The sequence below is a fragment of the Daucus carota genome, chromosome 9, assembly GCF_001625215.2.
Source record: "Daucus carota subsp. sativus chromosome 9, DH1 v3.0, whole genome shotgun sequence".
NCBI lineage: Eukaryota > Viridiplantae > Streptophyta > Magnoliopsida > Apiales > Apiaceae > Daucus > Daucus carota.
Genome location: NC_030389.2, coordinates 6,217,515 through 6,239,986, shown reverse-complemented (window position 1 = coordinate 6,239,986; position 22,472 = coordinate 6,217,515). Strand labels below are relative to the sequence as shown.

Below are 22,472 nucleotides of genomic sequence, written 5' to 3'. Positions count from 1 at the left end.
TCATGAGAGCAAGTCTAACAATATTCTAAATTGATGTCCTAAGTTAAAATATAAGGCAATTGGATGAAATATATGCTCCAACAATGTTCTGGTGGTGCCTTAAACCACTAGGACATCCAATAGGACATCCAACAAGTGCCTCATTTGAGGCACTTCTAGCATATCCTAAACCAATTTTCTCATTAAAATATTAACTTCACACAATTTTAACAATTTTACTTCCCTCTATTATTCTATAAATATACTAAAAGCAGGTTAACATGTTTAATGAGGGCCTAATTTTGAAATAGTTGGAGTCCTTCATATGGTATTAAAATGTCATTTGGTGAATTTTTTCCCCTCGTTTTCCCAATAGCAGTAATTCTCAAAACTGGCAAATGATATGGATTTGTAGAACATACCGGTACTTATTGGCTCAACTTAAAAAGAAGTGATTAGTATTTATAAGTAGAAAAATTATATATAAGTGAAAAGTTATTTTTAACTTTATTTATAAATTATTGAGTATAAAAACTATTAGTCTAAAAAAAGATATTGTAAATTATATTTTTAAAGTGATACTTTAACATTTATAATAACTTATTTTAATAAGTAATTAAAATAAGTCCTAAATTCTAACTGGACTAGTAACTGGAGGTCCATTTTATAGAAAACCCGGCCCATGTCTCATCCCAAGACCCAAGTGGGCCCTTTTTTTTCCTTTTTTGTCAGACATCCCAGTGGACTTAAACCAGACAGTTCATCCTAAAACTTATACCTGGGAACTCAAGGGCAGAGAACATTTACAGGTTAGTTTCTGTGAATCTATATATACACACAAACCACAACCATGTTTGTATATGTCACTCACAGTTTACAATTGTTAGTCTAAACTAGTTGTTTAACAGTTTTTGTGGGATAATCATGTTGTTTTCCGTGTAGCTCACCAACTGTTTGTTGAAATGTTTCAAAGAAAAATACACTATATTTTTGGACTTGATGGTTTTTAACTGAACCCACTAGTGTACTTAAGCTGAAATGTAGTAATGTAGTAATTACTCGAACAAAGTTTCTCCCAACTGGGTTTCTGGATGTTTTATTTCCGATATATGTGTGTTTAGAATGAATACGCTAAGACTCTTATATGATTTTTGGAATTTTTGTACTTGTTGAAATTCGAGTGTCATGCAATAATGCTTCTCTAATTGTTGAATTATTTTATCAGTTGTTGGTAGAGGAGAATGTTGTCCTTTAATGTCCAAAAGCCTCTATTTTAGAAGTTCGATAAAATTGAAAATAAAATGTTGTACAGAATGTGGTTACAGAAATATACTAGGAGGTTAGTTAGTTAATTGGATATCTGTGTTGTAGGCAGGGAAAAGATGTTGAGTTACTGCTGATGTCAATTGTTTAGTAGAACTGTCTATTAGAAATTTGGAATAGATTGAATGCTTACCGACATTCATTCCAGTGATGTCTTTAGCCTTTTGGTACCAAAGAAAGATAAAAAGAAAAAGTATGTTTAATAGGATTGAAGTTAATTCAACATTGTTTTTTGCCTGTCGATAATGGCAAACGATAATGTTCAATAAACTTAAGTCCTATAAAATGCTTTTCCTTTTCTTTTTTTCCCCTTCCTTCAGTAAAAGTCTAACGACATCAATTGGATGCATGCAGATAGCCATTTAATCTAAGGAAACTAATGCTTCCGCCCTTGCCTACAGTACAAGCACCTAATTTATCTTGTAAATTCTGATTGTATGGAAGGTTAATGTAACCTCATATCCTAAACTTTGTTATTTAAAGAAGCATTGATTAAAGCAACAGGAACCGTATGTGTAATAGTGTAAGCGTGTTCATTACCAACAATAAATATACTGAAATTATATGTACACTTTGCAGATTATGTGTTTTTTTCTGTTCCTTTTCTTCTGAACTACCCTCTCCTTTTTGTTCATATTCTGTTTGTATCCCGACGCTCAAAGTATTCAAGTTTCAGTCGAAGGATATGACATATAGTTAGTGCTGTGTTCAAGGGTTGGACATAACGCTTACCTCAGTGTCCTAAAGTTACCCTATGCCATATGGCTCAAGTTACAACTTATACAATTATTACCCCTCCATGATATGTCTATGTTCCTAAAAGATTTATATTTTCTGCAAGAAAGTGACTTGCGGTGCTGTTATTTACCATAGATCCATAACTTTTTACAATACAAATGGCAGTGCTGACAGTCCTCAACAGATTAAGTTGACAAGCAGGTCTACCTTTACCATGTTTGTTATATTATTTGATTTTACTTCAAATCATCAGTATCACTGCGTGATCTTTTGATGTTATTGATTTGTCTCAAACATGTGAGCAAAATGTATCCCGCCATCTCTCATTGCTTATTGATATCAACTCTAGGCCTCGTTTGGTTGGATGTAACCCAACGTCGTAACTCACACTTCCCTGGAACTCATTTAAGTTACAGTGTTTGGTTTTGTAACTTTTATTTCAAGTCATGTAACTCAAACTTCCCAGGTACTCCAACTTGCACCAAAACACGGTAACCTAGTTGCTGAGCTTCAACGTGGTTTTTGTGGGTTACGGTGTTGATGTCTTTTATTTAAACTTTTATTTCCAACTATTCTATGAGTATAAAATATTATTTTTAAAAAAATATTTGTATATAATTATTTATATATATTGATTTTAATTTAATCTTACTTTATATTATATGGTATTTGTCATTTATAAATTATCCGTATCATATATTAATTCATATGTATATAAATTTATAATTTAATATTATTTTTACTATTATATATAATAATATTAATAAATTGTAATAATTTTATTTTACAATTTTTTGTATATGTCAATTATATTTAAATTCATTTTGAGTTATATGTATATAATATTTTAATTTTATATTCTTTTAATATGATTATAATTAATATTTTATATTTCTTCTAATATAATAATAAATATGATTAATTGTTTTTTGTTTGTAAGTTGTTTTAAATAATGTACATATATATAATTTTATTTTTTACTAATTTTAATACAATTATAATTATATACAACTATTTTATTATATAATTAAATTAATATATCATAATATATAAATTTTTATAAGAAACACGAGTACAAGTGTGGTTACATAGTTTAAACCAAACACGTGATCTAAAATTTCCAAGGAAGTCTGTGCAGTAACCTAGTTCCAAGGAATTTCAACTTACATACGTAACTACATTGAAAGCCTGTTAGTCGATCCAAATAGATCAAAATGACAAAATTTTTATATAGCAACTTTAATATATCATAATATTTTACTTACATAAACAATATTTCCGAATAAAAAGTCAGTCGATAAACTCATAAACTGAACAATCAAATCAATATATATATATAGGCCAAAATTCTAGAGAGGGACATCTTATATAGAGTTACATAGTAAACTTTAAATTTAATATCCAGCATTCATTTACATCTCATCCAACGGCTGATGACATTTGAATAAAAATAGAATTCTTACCCATTGCTGTTGTGATCAAACACGGTCTTTTCTCCTGTACTTTCTCTCTCTACACTCTCTCCCCTCTCTCCTCTCTCTGTATTCTTGCTCTCTGTGTTGCTTCTTCCTCCACTTTCGCTTGCTACCAAGGAAGTCTGTGCAGTAACCTAGTTCCAAGGAATTTCAACTTACATACGTAACTACAAAACTCGTGTACCAAACGAGGCCCTAATATACACTGGGATAATGTTTGTTTCATAGAAGTACTCACTGTGGACAACTGATTTTGTAATTCCTGAGATTTTCTTAAGTTTATATTGTCTTACAAACTAATTTACTAGTATCTAATTCTGACTTTTTGTAAACAGATATGGTTATTCCTCCTCCACTCAAAACTGGCAGAATTACAAATTTCCTTAAACCCTATGTACTGCGAATGCACTTTACAAACAAGTATGTAAGTGCTCAAGTAGTCCACACTCCAACTGCATCAGTAGCATCCTCTGCAAGCTCACAAGAGAAAGCCTTGAGGCCAACGATGGAAAATACTCGGGATGTTGCCGCGGCTGCCAAAATAGGCAAGATCTTGGGAGAGCGGTTAATACAAAAGGATATCCCCGCAGTCACTGTTTTCTATAAGAAAGATCAGAGATACCATGGCAAGGTAAAAGCAGTAATTGATTCTGTACGAGAAGCAGGTGTCAAACTAATTTAATACCCAAATATCGGAATTATCCTTATTTGCTTGCATAATTTTATTACGGAGTAAGGTTGTTGCACTTACTCAGACATTTGCTTTTATGATTTCGGGATGTAAGATAATTCTAAAGCAGTATTTAGAGATCAATGCGATGTGATCTATGTTTTGTTTTTACATGGATATTCATAATTTCTTTTTGTTCATATTATTTCTTGGATTTTGTTATCATCGACATGATCTAATGTTAAAAAGTGAATAGAATACCTAATTCTATTCCAGAATACAGTTCAAGAGATAAGTTGATTGCATAAACCTATCACATCTGTTACCAAAAAATCAGGTACGTTCTTGACCTGCTTAGATAAGGCTAATAAGTTATAACATCTTGCGTGCATCTCTCATTTGTGGAAATTTTTGGATAAAGTGTGACCCTAGATGGTGACACACACTGTGACATTGATAAGTAAGGCATGTATCTACCTTTTTCCCACTAAAACAGTTGAGCAATTTGTAACATTTATATAATCTAATAGAAAAATATTGATTATATCAAATACATATTGTCTTAATTTTGTCCGTTGGGTGTGTTCTAAAGATTTTCGATTTATTTATAAATTCTTGATTAATTCTTCAAAAATATTTTATCAATTCACGGATTTCACTCCGATTTCACTAAAAGTTCCTGATTTATCGTAAAAAATTCTTCGATGAATCCTAATAATCATATTATTTGTGAATATCAAAATAATCATATGTTTAATATAATTTTATTCTATGTATATTATTTTTGTCAGGATTCTATATATATAATTTGTATTTATATACTGACTACTTGTGTCCCCTTTTAGGTTTAATAAACAAGTAATAAAAAAAAGTGCATTTTAGGGTTTTCTTTTCTCCTCCCGTATTAGGGTTTCAGCCGTTACTTCTCCGCCTTCCCAATCTTCATCTTCTCACCAATTAATCTCTTCGCTCTCTCATCCCCTCTATTATTTTACTAGTTTTCAATAAAACCAAGATCTAATCTTGTTTGAGTACCTTGTTATCAAGGTTGTGTGCCCATCTTTTTGGGATGTCAGTGTGTGTCTTTCTTTTTGGGATGTCAATGTCTTATGTTTTCGTATTAGAGCTTACTGCACTTTGCAACCCTCTACTTTGCTCGAAAAACACTTTGATACATAGACTTCTAAACGTGTCAGTTCGCCGTCCAAACTTCTAATCCGTTAGCAGTTTGCCCCATTCCGTTAAATTTTCCGTTAACTTTGATGTTAAAAATAGTTTACAACAGTTTGCACCCCTAACTTTATATTTCGTTTTAGTTTGCATCCTTGAAACATTTTTTCATTAAAATCAATCATATTTCGTTAAAAACAGAATCAAGTATATTTTAATTTAATAGTTTGTATCTATAAAAAGAATTTTTATAATACAATAATATCAAAAAAAAATGCTTAAGTTTGCTAATTAACTAATTGAATAGCTGAGCAAAATATTTGAAGGAAAAAATCGTCACTAAAAGTACGAAATAAAGACTAAACTTTATTTTATTATATTATTTGACAATGTAGACTAAAATTTATCTGTTATAATACTTTTCGGATGAGCCAGAGTCGAACCTGGGGTCTTCCGGGACAACAGAGGATAAACCCACCACTTGAGTCACTAAAAAGACGATTTGAGAAAATGTACACGAGACTACAATTAGATAACTCAAGTGGTGGGTTTATCCTCGGATGTCCTGGGAGACCCCAGGTTCGACTCTGGCTCATCCGAAAAGTATTAGAACAGATAAATTTTAGTCTGCATTGTCAAATAATATAATAAAATAAAGTTTAGTCTTTATTTCGTACTTTTAGTGACGATTTTTTGCTTCAAATATTTTGCTCAGTTATTCAATTAGTTAATTAGCAAACTTAAGCATATTATTTTTTTGATATTATTGTATTATAAAAATTCTTTTTATAGATACAAACTATTAAATTAAAATATACTTGATTCTGTTTTTAACGAAATATGATTGATTTTAATAAAAAAATGTTTCAAAGATGCAAACTAAAACGAAATATAAAGTTAGGGGTGCAAACTGTTGTAAACTATTTTTAACATCAAAGTTAACGGAAAATTTAACGGAATGGGGCAAACTGCTAACGGATTAGAAGTTTGGACGGCGAACTGACACGTTTAGAAGTCTATGTACCAAAGTGTTTTTCGAGCAAAGTAGAGGGTTGCAAAGTGCAGTAATCTCTTCGTATTATTATGCGTCTTGATGTGTCGTTCGATTATCAATCTGAAAAGGATTTATACGGTATTTTGGGAGATCGGTAAGGCTCGCGTCGATTTCGGAACAATGGTGGATACCGCAAGAGCTCACATTTCACAACAAATAATTGTTCATGTTTTGGGGACGTTTGGTGCTCCAGTTGCAGTTGATTTGACTGATAGTTCTGAACATTGGGTTACAGATGATGCTTATGTGAAGGTCAACTGCGATACTATTAGTTTCATAACTGATGTAGGTTGGATTGCTCGAAATATCATTGTAATACTTTTTAGATCAAAGAATATGAATATTCTATTTGTTAAGCGATCTGAAAACAAAACGCCTATTTGTTTAGTTCATTTTTGTTTCACAATCAGATTGTAGTTGACAGTTTGGGGGTTTGTCCTGGCTTCGTATTAATAAAATCCTTTATTTGCTAAAAAAAAATAAACAAGTAATATATCTTATAAAGCGAAGAAAAGTTTATCGATCTCATAATGTTCATCCAAGTTGAGTAGCGGGTAGGTCGCAACGAAGGGCCCGGTTAAGCACTTTTCCAACTTATCTATTGGTGATAATAAACTAAAATCACTTTTCTCAATTCTTAGTGCCTGTTTGGGGTTGTGGTTCCAAACCACAACAGCAGCTTTTTCTCAAACCGCTATAAAAAAGTGTTTGGTAAAATCTGAAAGAGCTTTTTCTAACCACAATTTTTGTCCAGAAGCAGCTTTTACAGAAAGCTGGTGTACCCCTGCTTTTCACAAAAGCAGCTGTTGCGCGCAGTTGTTACAGACCCCAACATCAAACCCTGAAACAAACAACTATTTTTTATAAAATATATTGTAGCCCTTAAAACAAAATAACAAAACACATATATAACACATGTTTTATTATATTCTGGGATTATTGTTGGTACACATGATGGTTGTTGAATTTTTTCTAATAAAAATTTAAATGAAAATATTTGAAATAAATATTGTTTAAATGAATTTTAAAGTTATATCTTTTTGGTGTTATTAAATTTTGTCCAAAAAAATTTCATTATAATATAGAGACAGAAATTAAATTTGTTGAGTAATATATATTAATAGAAGAAAAAAATTATATATTTATATATAAAATAAACGTAAGTAGTATATTTGGTAAATGTTATAGATTTTTATATAATTTTTAAATGAATATAAGAATTAATATTGGTGTTCCAAATAAAATAGAAGTAATCTAAATCACATAAAAAAATATTGTATGTTACTAATAAGGAATTGCTTTTTTTTATATTTGTGTGTAAAATATAAATGATGCGTTACTGTTGAAAATCTTACAGAAATTATGTAGTTTTGTAAATAGAATATCGTAATTTTATAAAAAGCCATAAATTTTATTGGTTATACCAATATGATTTTCTATTTTAAATATGATTTTTATATCATTACTTAAAATTATATATATTAATAGCATATTTTTTTTTAAAAAAAACCTCATACATCATACAAAATAATCAATTAAATTTTAAAGAAAACAGTATTTTATAGTTTTACAGCTGTCAATAGAACCCCAAAACATGTTAATAAAATATTATTTTATTTATAATTATAACTCTAAACAACAGTTTAACAAAAAATTTACCAAACAATTTGTTTTCAGTTTTTACTCAAACAGCACATTTGAAATCAAGTTTACCAAACAGTCTCCGCTTTTGTAAACAGCACTTTTGTAAACCGCACTTTTACTCACAGCAACAGCAATTTTCAACAGCAATCCCAAACAGACCCTTAATATGATATTGGAATGTCATTTTCAGAAGTGAAAGGTGCTATCGCCTCAATTATTCTGAATTCATGACACTAATAATACTTACTGTGAAATTAAGCTATAAAGCTTAAGGTTTTTATTTTTAATTTGGTTCCGGTTGATATTTAATTAGCCACTGTTTAAGGAAAATAGTAATGTATCCCGATCAATTCTTTAGGTAGGTCAAGAAATATGTATAAAATAATAAAAAAGAAAAAAAAAGTGGATGAAATGATGATACTTATTGATTTTTAATGTATAAAAAGAGACAGCAGAATAAAATTAGTATGAAAAGAAAATATGATTTTCCAAATGATTTTTTTTTTTTTTTGACAGAGTGATTTTCCAAATGATTGATAAGCTAATGTTAATATAATCTACCTTAGGAAATATAGATATAGATATTTTTGATTCGAAGGAAATACACGAATTTAGAGTTAATCAAAGCCAAATTCATTAATTTGACCGTAGATGATAAGGAAATACACGAATTTAGAGTTAATCAAAGCCAAATTCGTTAATTTGACCGTAGATGATATGGATGAGATAGGGTTGGACAAATCAAATTATCCCATTTGTTGACTCAGTTAATTGAAAAGTCACTCATTTTTTCTTCATACGGAATTCAAAAATTCGATGATATGTACACATGGCTATTATCAATCCAAACAAAAATCCCACAAATTAACAAGCTTAGAGCAAGTCCAATGCAATTCCCTATTTTCAACCCCTAAAATATTTTATATTAATGGTTACTTAAAATATTGGGGATCAAAAAATTATTTTGCTCCAACGGTGTTCCCTATTTGATTTCCTATATTTTGAATCTATATATACAACTCAAGGAGAGAGAAAGATTGCACTAATAAATAACTGGAAAAATAAGAAGAGATATGAGCTAGTGATGACATGGAGCACATAGGGAGTTGCTTTTTCATCCCTCAAATAAGGGGTTGAACTTTCTCTCACCTAAAATTAACAGGGGATAAGGAGTTGCGTTGGAGGAGCTCTTTTTATTCTCAACACTCAAATCTTGTCCATGTTGATCAAATATAGGTAAGGAATGAGTGCATTGGAGTTGCTCATTGAGCAACTCCAAGAAAACATCTCCTTTACCTATAATGAATTTATGTGGATGAAAATAGGTGTTGAAATAAAAATTGTTCACTCCAACCCTTTTCTCCTTACCTAAAATTTTTAGGTGAAAGAAAACAAAACACATTATTTAGGGGATAGAAAAATAAGCCTTATTTTTTCCACCTCGTATCTCTCTCAATTTTTTTCATTTTTCATTTTCCCTCCCTTTTTATCTCCCCCATCATAGTAGAAGTTTTAATAAAATATCATTTTTTTTCAAATATAGCGATGATTATAGGGAATACCGTGGGAGTAAAACAACTTTTTGTTTACCTATATATATATATATTTTTTTTTGGCCAAAATTTAGAGCAGATTTCATTAATACGAAAGAGACTCAATCGGGACAAACCCCCAATTGATCATGCAACCAGGTTGAAAAACAAATAAACGAGCTAAATAATTAGCCGTTTTGTTTCCGGATTGCTTAACTAACTGAATACAAATATTCTGAAAATTAAAAATGAAGATGATGGTTTCTTGTGCAATCCAACCTGCATCTCCTCCGAAATCAGTAGTTTCACAATTGACCCTCACAGTAATTTCATGAATAGTACAATGTTCAGAGGACTCGGTTGGCCTCATGTTATGAACAAATATATTTTGTGAGAGGTGAGCACATGCGATTTTCACTACCGTTCCAAACGCAACCCAGCTATCTATCTGCCGGATACCAGCTATAGACCTGCCGAAAGTGTTGTTGATGCGAGTTCTACGGATCTCCCAATACACCGTAAAATTCATTTTCAATACAAACACGTCGCATAAAGCGAGACGCATCGCACAAAGCGAGACACTCAAACACACAAATAATGACTCAGACAGAAGACAACGAAGAACTCAAATGAGTTTTCTGAATTTTGTGGACCAAAACTCGATTTTATTGTAGAAAAAACATACTAAGAGGATTTTTGATTGAGAATTGAAAAGAAGAGAAGATATGTTGTGTGAATGGAGAATGGGCGGCTAGAGAATTGAGATGAGAGGAAGGGAGATAGATGGGGATGGATAGAAGGGGTGGAGAAGGAGATGGAGGAGGCTAGGGTTAGAGGAAGATGGAGCGGCCGACTCTCATGAGAGAAAGAGAATTAGGGTTTGGTCTAGATTTTCTAGTATTGTACTGTTTACCTATATATTAAGTAACCTTTAGTATATTATATTTTAGGGGTCCAAAATAGGTAACACCCTCTTATAAACTGAATTAAATATTTTCCAAATTCGATTATTTACCGAACATAAAAAGGTCATGTTGACGATATTTTAGCTCATGTCACCCTCTTCTATTTCTCCCTCATTATGGGCATCGAAATACACAGAATTTACGCAAGGGCATTTACGACATTTCACGCAACCTGCCAGTTAGCCATCACATGATTTATCCTCCTCACCCATCCCTAAACTCAACGTGTCAATCTTACCCATAACCTAACCCTCTAAACCTTATCCCTTACGTGTCCCCATCATCCACCGTCCACATCACCTGATCCAAATCAACGGCCCAGATTCAATCTCTCTCCCCAATATTCTCGATCCACTTTAAACCCCCGCATCCTTGTCCTTAAATATCTGTCTCCCATTCATTTCCCATATCTCACTCCAACTAACACTCCAAGCTTCCCTTAACCTACGCACCACTTCTTAACCTGCGCACCTCTCTGGCTAACGTGCACCATGAGCTTACTTGACCAGCTCTGGGACGACACCGTCGCCGGACCCCGGCCGGAGACCGGCCTCGGCAAGCTCCGGAAACAATCGACGTTTGGGTCCCGCTCAAATACCTCCGGCAAGGGTACGCCCTTGTAGCTAACTTGCGCCGTATGCGCTGCTTAATTATCCTGCGCCTCATCTTTACTTGAACAATGAACCAAAATATATTAACGGACTCCTAACTGAATAAATAATTTTTCGTTAATTTTTTTCGAATCATCAATCATATATCGGTTACTAACATATAAACATTGTATATAATTTGTCTACCATTTTATTACGATTATCTTAACGTTTTAGATGAACTGGTTTCCCGTATTCATTCCGAACATATTCACAGTTTTACACCAAATTATCAATATGCATGAAATTTTACGAAGTTGACGAAATGAATTTTTGTGAGCAGAGTTGACGGAAGGAAGCGGGAGATCAGGCGGCGAAAATGCGAGCGTAGAAGCGGTGAAAGTGACGAGGAGTATAATGATTGTGAAGCCGCCGAGTACAAGTCAAGGAGATCAAACCGGGACCCCACCAGCATCGCCGGCGGGATCCACACCTCCGGTGTCTCCACTTTCCGGTAAGCTTTTACATGTTTCCTTGTTTCTATATTATTATTTCCTTAACCTAATAGTAGTAGCTAGGGTTTTGCACTGAGGTCTCCGAGAATAGTGGAAATAATTATTTCGTGCTTGGTGCTTGGTGCCTGGTGGTAGTGTCTGTGCTTTAGTTGTGGATAACGACATTTTGGTTTAATTTATTTTAATTTTTGTTGCATGTAAATGTGATATAATGGGGCCGTTTGGCTGAGCTTCTTGCTTAAAATAAATAAGTGGAGTAGAAGTTAGAAGCCAGACAAGGCTTATAAGTGATAAGTGATTAAAGTGTTTGACAAATAAGAAGTCCTGAAACAAAAGCTAGCATTCATAGCTTTTTATAAGTGCTTCTTGACTTATTACACAAACAGTACGAAATAAGTACTTCTAACTTATAATCCTAGAAGTCGGCTTAAAAGCCGTAGCCAAGCACCACCAATAAGTCGTGACTTAATGATGAAAAAATGAAGTGCACTGTAAATAATGTAAATAATGTGAGGAAATTTGTGTCATTGTCAAGCGGTTAAAGAAGATGTACATTCTTGGATCAGGAATTTATTTTGATCAGATTTAGCCGTGTTTATCCGTCAGAAATTGACTTATTTGTTTTAGTGTATTGATTATCCGTCGTAAAAAGACTTATTTGTTGTGGTGTATTGATTATGTGTCGTAAAAAGGCTTGTTTGTTGTAGTGCATGTGCATGTAAATGAAAAATGTTATTGTTTTGATTGATGAGAAAGTGAATGGGGAAGAATGAGTTTGTGTATAAGTCTGGATTACAAAGGAATTGCAGTGAATGATTTTCAGGGGGAGGGGCATTTCGGTTTCGGAGAAGGTCTACGTCGGATGCGTACGAGAAGACAAGCGGCGGGGCTGGATCAAGGAGCCCTCGTCCTCCTCATGACATGTGAGATGTGAATCATCAGACCAAGATCTCCAAGAGTCCGGAACTCAGGGTTTTGTTTTTGTTGCATAATTTTGATCGAGCACTTTGTTGGTGTTTGAGAGTGTGGTCATGTGCTAGGTAGTATGTTCCACATTTAGGAGATTGGGTGTTTTGGTTGTGTTTTGTAAATATGATGCATCTGTGCGTAGTAACAAGTATCATCATCTGTCTCATATCCGTGAGTTCTTTGTAATGACTGGCGTCATTCTGTATGTAAATGCGTTTTGTTCTATTTTTGCCTTGCTTCAGTGATCATGTGTCGTTTGTTGTCGTTCATTGTGGGTGCTTCGTATTCTTGCGATGATGATCAGAATTCAGAGCAAAACAATCGTGTCATTCTTAACATGAACCTAAGTGACCGGTTTTGACTATAATTGTTTGGGTCTTGCTGTTAGCTAGTTGAATAATTCTGAAGCAATTGGATCATCATGGTCTATTTCAAAGTTTGTGGCCCAACAACTATATATATAGAGCATAGTCATACAAAATCATGGAAATCAAGAGGCAGTTTCTCAACTAATATTTGTCCGAGATATCCTCGATTCGACAGTCGGAGACTATCTCAATTCTCTTCTAGCAAATATTAATGTTAAGAACCCGAGCACCCTTCTCCTTAGATACGTGTCTGCTTCTAATGATTGAGTGATGAGAATGATGATGAGCTCTCTCATGGCTGTTAGTTCATGAAATGAGGTTTCGGTGTATTCTCTCAATATTGCTTTTGTGCAGATATATTTAGCCTGTAATCTGGAATTAATGGATTCTCACTACTGTCATGTTTAGATAATAATGTTGGAAATACTGATTATTATAGCAACATAGAGGCAGTTATATATCATATTAAACAAGCCAAGGCCAAGCAAGTTGAAACAAAACGTGAAGGTAAAATACATGCATGTCAGTGACTGTAAGAACAAAGGAAGGAAATAAGTTGTACCAGTAGCCATAGCTTGAGCCAACAACATGTACAACAAGAAAACACAAGAACAGCTGAGTCGTCAGGCCTTATACGAAGACCTGACTGCTCTTGAAGAGATTATTGCCCCCACCTGCTGCACTGGGGATGCTTGCAACACCTCCTCCAGGATAAAACAGCTCAGAGCTTTGAATTACAGCACCTTCGAAGCTCAAACACGACTAGCTCCTCACTCGCCGGAAAACCAACTACTGACTGACTTGTGTTTGGGAGAGAGAGCAGAGAGGAAGAAGAGAAGAGAATGTAGGGTGTGGTGTGTAAAACTCAGCAACTTAGTCCTCTATTTATACTAGAGGCTAAGTGTAACTGACCACCCAAATTTAATATAAGAATTTAAGCTGCACATTAAAAATAAATCGTAACAGCTGATTTATTATAATGTAACAGCTGATATATATTAATCCACACATTAAACCAGCCGTTTTATATATATATATTTTAATTTCTGAATATATCATCAGTTACAAGTCCAGGTTCATTGTATCTGACTTAGCCCACAATTGTATAATCCGACCCAGTCCAATTGAGCCCAACAGACACAACCCAGCCCAACTGATAAATAAATTCTAATTAAAATATTATATTAAACCAATACGAAATAAAATTCCCCGCCCAGGTCGCCTCGCGTACGCGAGACGCCGAGACATTCGCCCAAATCGCCCTTCGACCCGACCCGTCCCGTCCCGTCCCGTGACGTGACGTGCCGAGCCGAGCCGAGCCGAGCCGAGGCGTGGCGGGGCGGGGCGGCGGCGGCGGCGCGCGCGTGGGCTCGTGAGAACACCACGCACCATAACACACCTTAGTAGTTATGCACTACCCATGTGTGTTATACTATATAAAGCCAACACCCCCCTTTATTTCTTTCAATGTGGGACAAACAACATTCTCTTTCAAGCTCTTTCAAGCCACTAACTTCAACTTCATTTCTCTTATGGATTTCCTTAAGAAAATTCTTAAACCCATACATGAAAGTTTAAGTTCTAATATCTAGAAACAACTTCCAATCATTAGATTATGGAATTAACAACAAGAACATAATAAAATTATGAACTTAAAACACCATTTTCTAACAATCCCCCACAAATCCATACAGAAATGCGTTTCAGGTTTCTTATCATGACTTGTTTTTCAGAGTCGGTACCCTTCCGGGTTTGAACCCTCCTAAGTTCTCTACTTCAATGGCTACCGGATTCAGATGGAATGTTTCACCTTGAATCTTAATCCGTTGGGTGTAACCACTTTCCATAGACAACAACAAATCAACGGCTATGGAGCCAATCTACGGCTTTGAGACATTAATGGTCATGTCTCGATCCTGTTCGTCGAATGCTTCAAGGAATAACCCTTTCCTCTAATTGCGACCACACAATTACATTCGCTTAGCTGGGCATCTCTAGAGATATACTGCTAATATCTCGTCTAACGACTTGATCCCATTCAGAGTTTGTAACACTCTTACTATCTTAGCAGTCACAGTACCTTCTAGGTTTACAGGGGATAGACTCAGATACATAAGTATCATCTATGTAGCAAAGGTACTACCAATTCACCCTTACAGCTTGTTATTACCACATTGAATACACTTCGAGGGATCTCCTCTCATGTGTATTGGGTTCCCACTGTTGATGAATTATGATGGGTTGACAGTCCCATCCCCAACCTTGACTTAAGGACTACTGCAGGTTCCAGTCCTTTAGTCAAAGGATCAGCTATATTATTCTGAGTTCCTATGAACTCTATAGCTATAATCCTGTCAGACACTAACCCCCTTATAGACTTAAGTCTAACTTGGATGTGTCTCTTTGTTTTAGCATTATGCTTTTTACTGCTAATCTTGTCAATAGTTGTTCGACTATCACAATGAATAGCAATCGCAGGAAGCGGTCTGCTTACTACTGGTAACGTGGACATAAGCCCATGTAGCCATTCAGCCTCCGTCCCAGTGGCATCAAGTGCACACAACTCAGCCTCAAACGTCGACCGAGTCACAATAGTCTGTCTAGTCGACTTCCAGGATACTGCTCCACCCGCAAGGGTAAACACATATCCAGTCACTCCATTGGAACCAGACTTCTTAGCTATCCAACTTGCATCACTGTACCCTTCAAGTACACCAGGAAACCTCCTGTAGTGTAAACTAAGGTACATTGTGCCTTTCAGATATCTAAGTACTCTATCAAGAGCATCCCAATGAGTTCTGTTTGGACAGCTTGTATATCTAGCCAACTTAGACACAGAATATGAGATATCTGGTCTAGTACAGTTAGCAAGATACTGCAAGCTCCCAATAATCTGAGAATACCTTAACTGAGACACAGGAACTCCAGAAGTATTCTTGACAAGGGCAACTTTAGGATCATAGGGTGTACTAGCGATTCTACACTGTGAATAACCATATTTCTCAAGTATAGATTTCTCTATATAATGAGATTGAGTCAAGGTTATTCCTTCAGTTGACTGAATCAGTTTGATTCCAAGAATCACACTAGCCTCCCCCATATCCTTCATTTCAAAGTGCCTTTTTAAGAATGCTTTTGTCTCGTTAATAATCTCAATATTGGTTCCAAACAATAAGATGTCATCCACATATAGGCATAAGATGACATACTCACTGCCTTTAACTTTGATGTAGACACACTTATCGCTTTCATTAACTTTAAAACTGAATGGCAATACAGTATCATCAAACTTTTTATGCCAATCCCTGGGAGCTTGTTTCAAGCCATAGATGGACTTGATTAACTTACATACTTTCCTTTCATTGCCAGATGCAACAAATCCCTCAGGCTGATCCATATAAATCTCCTCTTCAAGATCACCATGAAGAAAAGCCGTCTTTACATCCATCTGATGGATGATAAGACCATGGACCGAAGCCAATGCTATAAGCATACGGATTGTTACCATCCTAGCAACCGGAGAGTATGTGTCAAAGTAATCAATTCCTTCCTTTTGCTTAAACCCTTTTGCCACCAGTCTAGCTTTGTACTTATCTATTGAGCCGTCAGGGTTTAACTTCCTCTTGAAGACCCACTTGCACCCAATAGTAGAGCACCCAGGAGGGAGATCAACCAACTCCCATGTTCCATTAGAAACAATAGAGTCAATTTCACTCTTTACAGCGCCCTTCCAATGTCTAGACTCCGAAGAGTTCATAGCCTGTCGGAAAGTTAAAGGTTCGTCCTCGACATTGTAAGTGATAAAATCACTTCCAAAATCCTTAACTACCTTTGCACGCTTACTTCTCCTTGGTTCCTCTACTTCATTAGGAGTAGAACTACTACCAGGTTCCGCCCCCACATTTGTCATCTTTTCCACATGATCGGGAATAGAACTTGATGTGTGAGTGGGATCCTTATCATAGGTCTCTTGAGGTATACCAGTCTTCATAGGGTAGACATCCTCAAAGAATGTAGCATCACGAAATTCAACTATCGTGTTAGCCACTATACCATCTATGTCAGATTTTATTACTAAAAATCTCATAGCTGTAGTGGTCTCAGGATAGCCCAGAAAGATACAATCAACAGTCTTTGGTCCTAGTTTCTTTCTCTTGTGTTCAGGGACAAGTACCTTAGCAAGGCACCCCCACACACGAAGATACTTAAGACTAGTCATCCTGCCTTTCCATAACTCTAAAGGTGTCTTATCCATGTGTTTCAGAGGAACTCTATTCAAAATATGGCAAGCCGTATTTAGAGCCTCTCCCCACATGTATTTAGGCAACCCAGAGTTAATTAGCATACTATTAATCATATCTTTAAATGTTCTGTTCTTTCGCTCAGCGACCCCATTAGACTCAGGTGTGTATGGTGGAGTAACTTCATGAACTATACCATTGTTTTCACAAAATTCATTAAAGGAGTTACTTGTATACTCACCACCTCTGTCAGATCTCAAACGTTTAAGTACCTTACTAGTTTGTTTTTCTACTTCAGTTTTATATATAATGAATTTACTAAGTGCTTCATCCTTATGTTTAAGTAAATAAACATAACAATATCTACTACTATCATCTATAAAGGTAATGAAGTATCTAAACTGGTCCTTAGTCAACACACCACCAAATTCACAAATATCAGTGTGTACTAAATCTAACAAGTCTGAATCCCTAACAATGTTATGAAAAGGTTTCCTTATTTGTTTAGCTGACACACATACTTGACATTTAGAATTCTTTTCTATGGTATGTTTTGGAATCAACTCTAAGTTCATCATATTCTTAAGAGCACCAAAGTTTAAGTGACCTAGTCTAGCATGCCATAAACTTGAGGATTCAACACAATTCACAGAAGGAAGAATAACATTATTTAATGTACCCAAAACGGGTTCAGCATTAATTACAAATAAACCATTTGACAAGTAACCCTTGCCAAAAAATGTACCAGTGTGAATAAGAACTACTTTATTACATTTGAAGGAAATTTCAAAGCCATTGGAAACTAAACAGCTTCCACTTATTATATTTCTACGCATGTCGGGAACATAATGCACTCTAGTTAGGGATAGAATACGTCCAGAAGGGAACTTCAGATCCACGTTTCCTATTCCATGTACTTGAGCAGCACTAGCATTCCCCATCGTCACTGTCAAGCTATGACTCTGTTGATAAGATACAAATAAACTAATATCAGCACAAATATGCACATTAGCTCCAGTATCTATCAACCATTCATTTGACAGATAGGTAGAAAATAATACAGGGTTGTAGGAAACATACCGGTCTGCGTTGGTTTCAGAAGCCGTGGCCTCACCAACAACCATGTTCACTACAGGCCCACTTGTAGTTGCAAGCACAGCATTCGCTTGTGCTACCACCTCAGCCTTCTTCGCCTTCTTTGTAGGGCAGTCCTTACTCCAGTGCCCAACCTGCCCACAAGACCAACACGGTTTGTTTGCCTTGGGTTTCTTGGCCTTGTCCTTGTCACTCTTAGGTTTATTAGCGCTAACTTTCTTAGCCACACCCTTCCTTTTCTGTCCTACAGTAGCTACATTTACCTTCGAGCTCCCGGCCTCAGTTGGCATCACATGTCCTTGTTTGGACTTGTGTTGTTCTTGAACCGAGATGTCCAGCATAAGGTTGGTCCAGGTGATCTCTCCTTTCTGTCTTTTCAGGGAGAGAGAGAACTCCTCCCAAGACTTCGGAAGCTTTTCAATCACACTCATAACCTTGAACTTTTCAGGGAGGTCCATTCCGGACTCCTTCAAAGCATGCACTATCATCTCGAATTCATGCACTTGCTCAGTCATGGACTTGTTGTCCACCAGCTTGAATTCAAGGAACTTAGCCACAGAATACTTCTCAAGACCCTGAGAGTCAGTATTATGTGTCTGGTCCAGCTTCTCCCATAAGAGTTTTGCAGAATAGGCATCAGAGGAATACACATCAAACAATGTGTTAGTGAGAGCAGCCAGAATGGCCGCCCTGGCCACACCATCCTTCTCAGCCCACTTCGCAAAGCCCTTTACAGTTTCAGCTTTCTCTTGATCCACCACTGGTTTCTCATACTCCACAACAGGCCACAGACCCTTTACAGTCAACCACAATTTCATTCTTTTCTGCCAGCGAGAAAAGCCTACACCACCATTGAACTTCTCTGGCAAGCCAGTTAATTCAACGGCTTGTGGAAAACTGTAAGTGGTCCAATCAATGGCCACCACAGATGCACCAGAACCACTACCACCACCAACAACGGGAACCTCAGTTTCACTGGACATTATGCTAAATAATATATAACAAATAATCTCTTCAAGAATGTTGGAAATACTGATTATTATAGCAACATAGAGGCAGTTATATATCATATTAAACAAGCCAAGGCCAAGCAAGTTGAAACAAAACGTGAAGGTAAAATACATGCATGTCAGTGACTGTAAGAACAAAGGAAGGAAATAAGTTGTACCAGTAGCCATAGCTTGAGCCAACAACATGTACAACAAGAAAACACAAGAACAGCTGAGTCGTCAGGCCTTATACGAAGACCTGACTGCTCTTGAAGAGATTATTGCCCCCACCTGCTGCACTGGGGATGCTTGCAACACCTCCTCCAGGATAAAACAGCTCAGAGCTTTGAATTACAGCACCTTCGAAGCTCAAACACGACTAGCTCCTCACTCGCCGGAAAACCAACTACTGACTGACTTGTGTTTGGGAGAGAGAGCAGAGAGGAAGAAGAGAAGAGAATGTAGGGTGTGGTGTGTAAAACTCAGCAACTTAGTCCTCTATTTATACTAGAGGCTAAGTGTAACTGACCACCCAAATTTAATATAAGAATTTAAGCTGCACATTAAAAATAAATCGTAACAGCTGATTTATTATAATGTAACAGCTGATATATATTAATCCACACATTAAACCAGCCGTTTTATATATATATATTTTAATTTCTGAATATATCATCAGTTACAAGTCCAGGTTCATTGTATCTGACTTAGCCCACAATTGTATAATCCGACCCAGTCCAATTGAGCCCAACAGACACAACCCAGCCCAACTGATAAATAAATTCTAATTAAAATATTATATTAAACCAATACGAAATAAAATTCCCCGCCCAGGTCGCCTCGCGTACGCGAGACGCCGAGACATTCGCCCAAATCGCCCTTCGACCCGTCCCGTCCCGTCCCGTGACGTGACGTGACGTGCCGAGCCGAGCCGAGCCGAGCCGAGGCGTGGCGGGGCGGGGCGGCGGCGGCGGCGCGCGCGTGGGCTCGTGAGAACACCACGCACCATAACACACCTTAGTAGTTATGCACTACCCATGTGTGTTATACTATATAAAGCCAACACCCCCCTTTATTTCTTTCAATGTGGGACAAACAACATTCTCTTTCAAGCTCTTTCAAGCCACTAACTTCAACTTCATTTCTCTTATGGATTTCCTTAAGAAAATTCTTAAACCCATACATGAAAGTTTAAGTTCTAATATCTAGAAACAACTTCCAATCATTAGATTATGGAATTAACAACAAGAACATAATAAAATTATGAACTTAAAACACCATTTTCTAACAAATAAGAAGTGTTTGTTCCTGTCGTTTTGGAGTCATGTTTGTTAGCTGATTTGTTTGAGTAATGCAATTTGCTTCCGTCAAAAAAGATAATAACAAGTGTATTGTTCAGCTGAGAAAAACTTCAAACACAATGCATTTAATTTATTTAAGCTACTTCCATTTCTGGTTACAATCTTTATAAGCTGCAAGACGTGAGTGATCTGATTTCACATGAAAAACAACAAATTATATATACAACACATTATGATTAGTAAACTAGCTTTTCTTTTTAAAGAAAGGTTGCATCAACACAATGTCTAGTTCTATGTTAACTTTGAAAGATCAGCTTAGTAAAGAAGATGAACTTCTATTTTATGGTTCATCGAAAGGAAGAGTTTAATCTAAGAGGTTTGGCTCACGCATGGGAATGTAAACATATCATCGTAAAGAAAATTAGACAACTTAATTCTAGACGAAAATTGCTTAATTTTTTTTTCTAGTAAATAAATGTCTAATCTAACGGACTCACACTCAAATAATTTAATAATTTAAGAATTTAGGGGTCGTTTGGTTCGTGGGTTTCTGGAATGAGGTATGGGGTTTGTTCATTCCAAACCCATACCTGGTGTTTGGTTGAGAAAAACAAAATCTGAAACCCATACCTTAAACCCCCAAGGTATGGGTTTTTGATACCAAGTGGGGAGGTGGATATGAGATGGTGGTATGAGCTATATTCATTTTTTATTTTTTTTCCCTCTATCTAAGTAATGAAATATTAATATTTGATACAAAATTAAATCAATGATGCAGAAATATATGACAATAATAATTTTATTAATATTTTTAATTAATATATATTAATAACTTATTTTTTTATAAAAATTAAATATATTGATTCCAGCACTCAACCAAACACATGATATCATATATGATACCTCAAACCCATACCAGCTTAACCCGATTCCTCATTCCAACCCGATACCACTCCTCGAACCAAACGACCCCTTAAGAGGTCTGGCTCACGCATATGAATATCGAAACAGATCATCGATTAAAAAAAAATAAACAACTTAATCCTAAAAGAGAAATTGCTTAATTTTTTTTCTAGCGAATGTTTGGGTGCGCTTAAAATAAGTGCTTTTGCTTAACATAAAAATTGGAGTAACTTAGCGGAAAAAAAGTGTGGAGTAGAAGTTAGAAGCAAATTAAGACTTATAAGTGATTAAAGTGTTTGGAAAATAAGTAGAAGTCCTGAAACAAAAACTAGCATTTTTAGCTTTTTATAAGTGTTTTTTGATTTTTTACACAAACGGTACGAATAAAACTTCTAACTTATAAATCAGAAGCTGGGCTTATAAGCTGTACACAAACACCCACATAATAGACTCACGCTCAAACTCAGATATTTCGATTTTAAGTTTTTTATATAAGAATCATAATTTTAGTGAAAACTCAGAATAGATATTTAAATAATTTTGAGTTAACAATAATATTATTTATTTATGAAAACTTCAAAATATATTATTTCTAGCCGAAATATCTATATTATAATAAAACAGAATTTGAACTTTAATAGATTGATTTGAGTGTTTTCATTTCAATATATAATATTATAACGGAACACATGCTATAATTTAAATTGATTAAAATAAAAAAGAAGAATGTCCTAAAAGTGCGTAAAACTCCAAAAGAAATTTTTTCCCTTTGCCCAAAAGTATATCATAGTAATTTATAAGAACTGATAACAAAATACTCCCTCCGTCCCTCCCATTTCTTATCGTTTGGATTGGGCACGGAGGTTAAGAAATATGTATAAAGTAATGGAAAAGAGAAAGAAAAGTGGGTGAAGTGGTTGGACCCATTGATTTTTAATGTATAAAAAGAAG

General features: G+C 35.3%; 2 protein-coding genes across 6 annotated transcripts; both read left to right on the top strand.

Moving 5' to 3' along the window:
• The first annotated feature begins 635 nt into the window (after nt 1-635).
• Nucleotides 636-4,356, top strand: LOC108200740 (uncharacterized). 4 transcript variants are annotated; one of them, XM_017368990.2, is made up of 2 exons: nt 636-788; nt 3,851-4,356. In XM_017368990.2, the coding sequence occupies exon 2, from the start codon at nt 3,853-3,855 to the stop codon at nt 4,195-4,197; it is 345 nt and encodes a 114-aa protein (XP_017224479.1). In that variant the 5' UTR covers nt 636-788; nt 3,851-3,852; the 3' UTR covers nt 4,198-4,356. The 4 variants fall into 4 exon arrangements, with proteins under 4 accessions (XP_017224479.1, XP_063941690.1, XP_017224480.1 ...); XM_064085620.1 differs by lacking the exon at nt 636-788 and adding an exon at nt 2,176-2,241; XM_017368991.2 differs by lacking the exon at nt 636-788 and adding an exon at nt 3,502-3,745.
• A 6,585-nt stretch (nt 4,357-10,941) lies between these two features.
• On the top strand, nt 10,942-12,865 carry LOC108202958 (dormancy-associated protein homolog 3). 2 transcript variants are annotated; one of them, XM_017371600.2, is made up of 3 exons: nt 10,942-11,159; nt 11,484-11,654; nt 12,465-12,865. In XM_017371600.2, exons 1-3 carry the CDS (start codon nt 11,042-11,044, stop codon nt 12,587-12,589), a joined length of 414 nt encoding a protein of 137 aa, XP_017227089.1. In that variant the 5' UTR covers nt 10,942-11,041; the 3' UTR covers nt 12,590-12,865. The 2 variants fall into 2 exon arrangements, with proteins under 2 accessions (XP_017227089.1, XP_017227090.1); XM_017371601.2 differs by having other exon boundaries at nt 10,943-11,159; nt 12,479-12,865.
• The last annotated feature ends 9,607 nt before the right edge of the window (nt 12,866-22,472 follow it).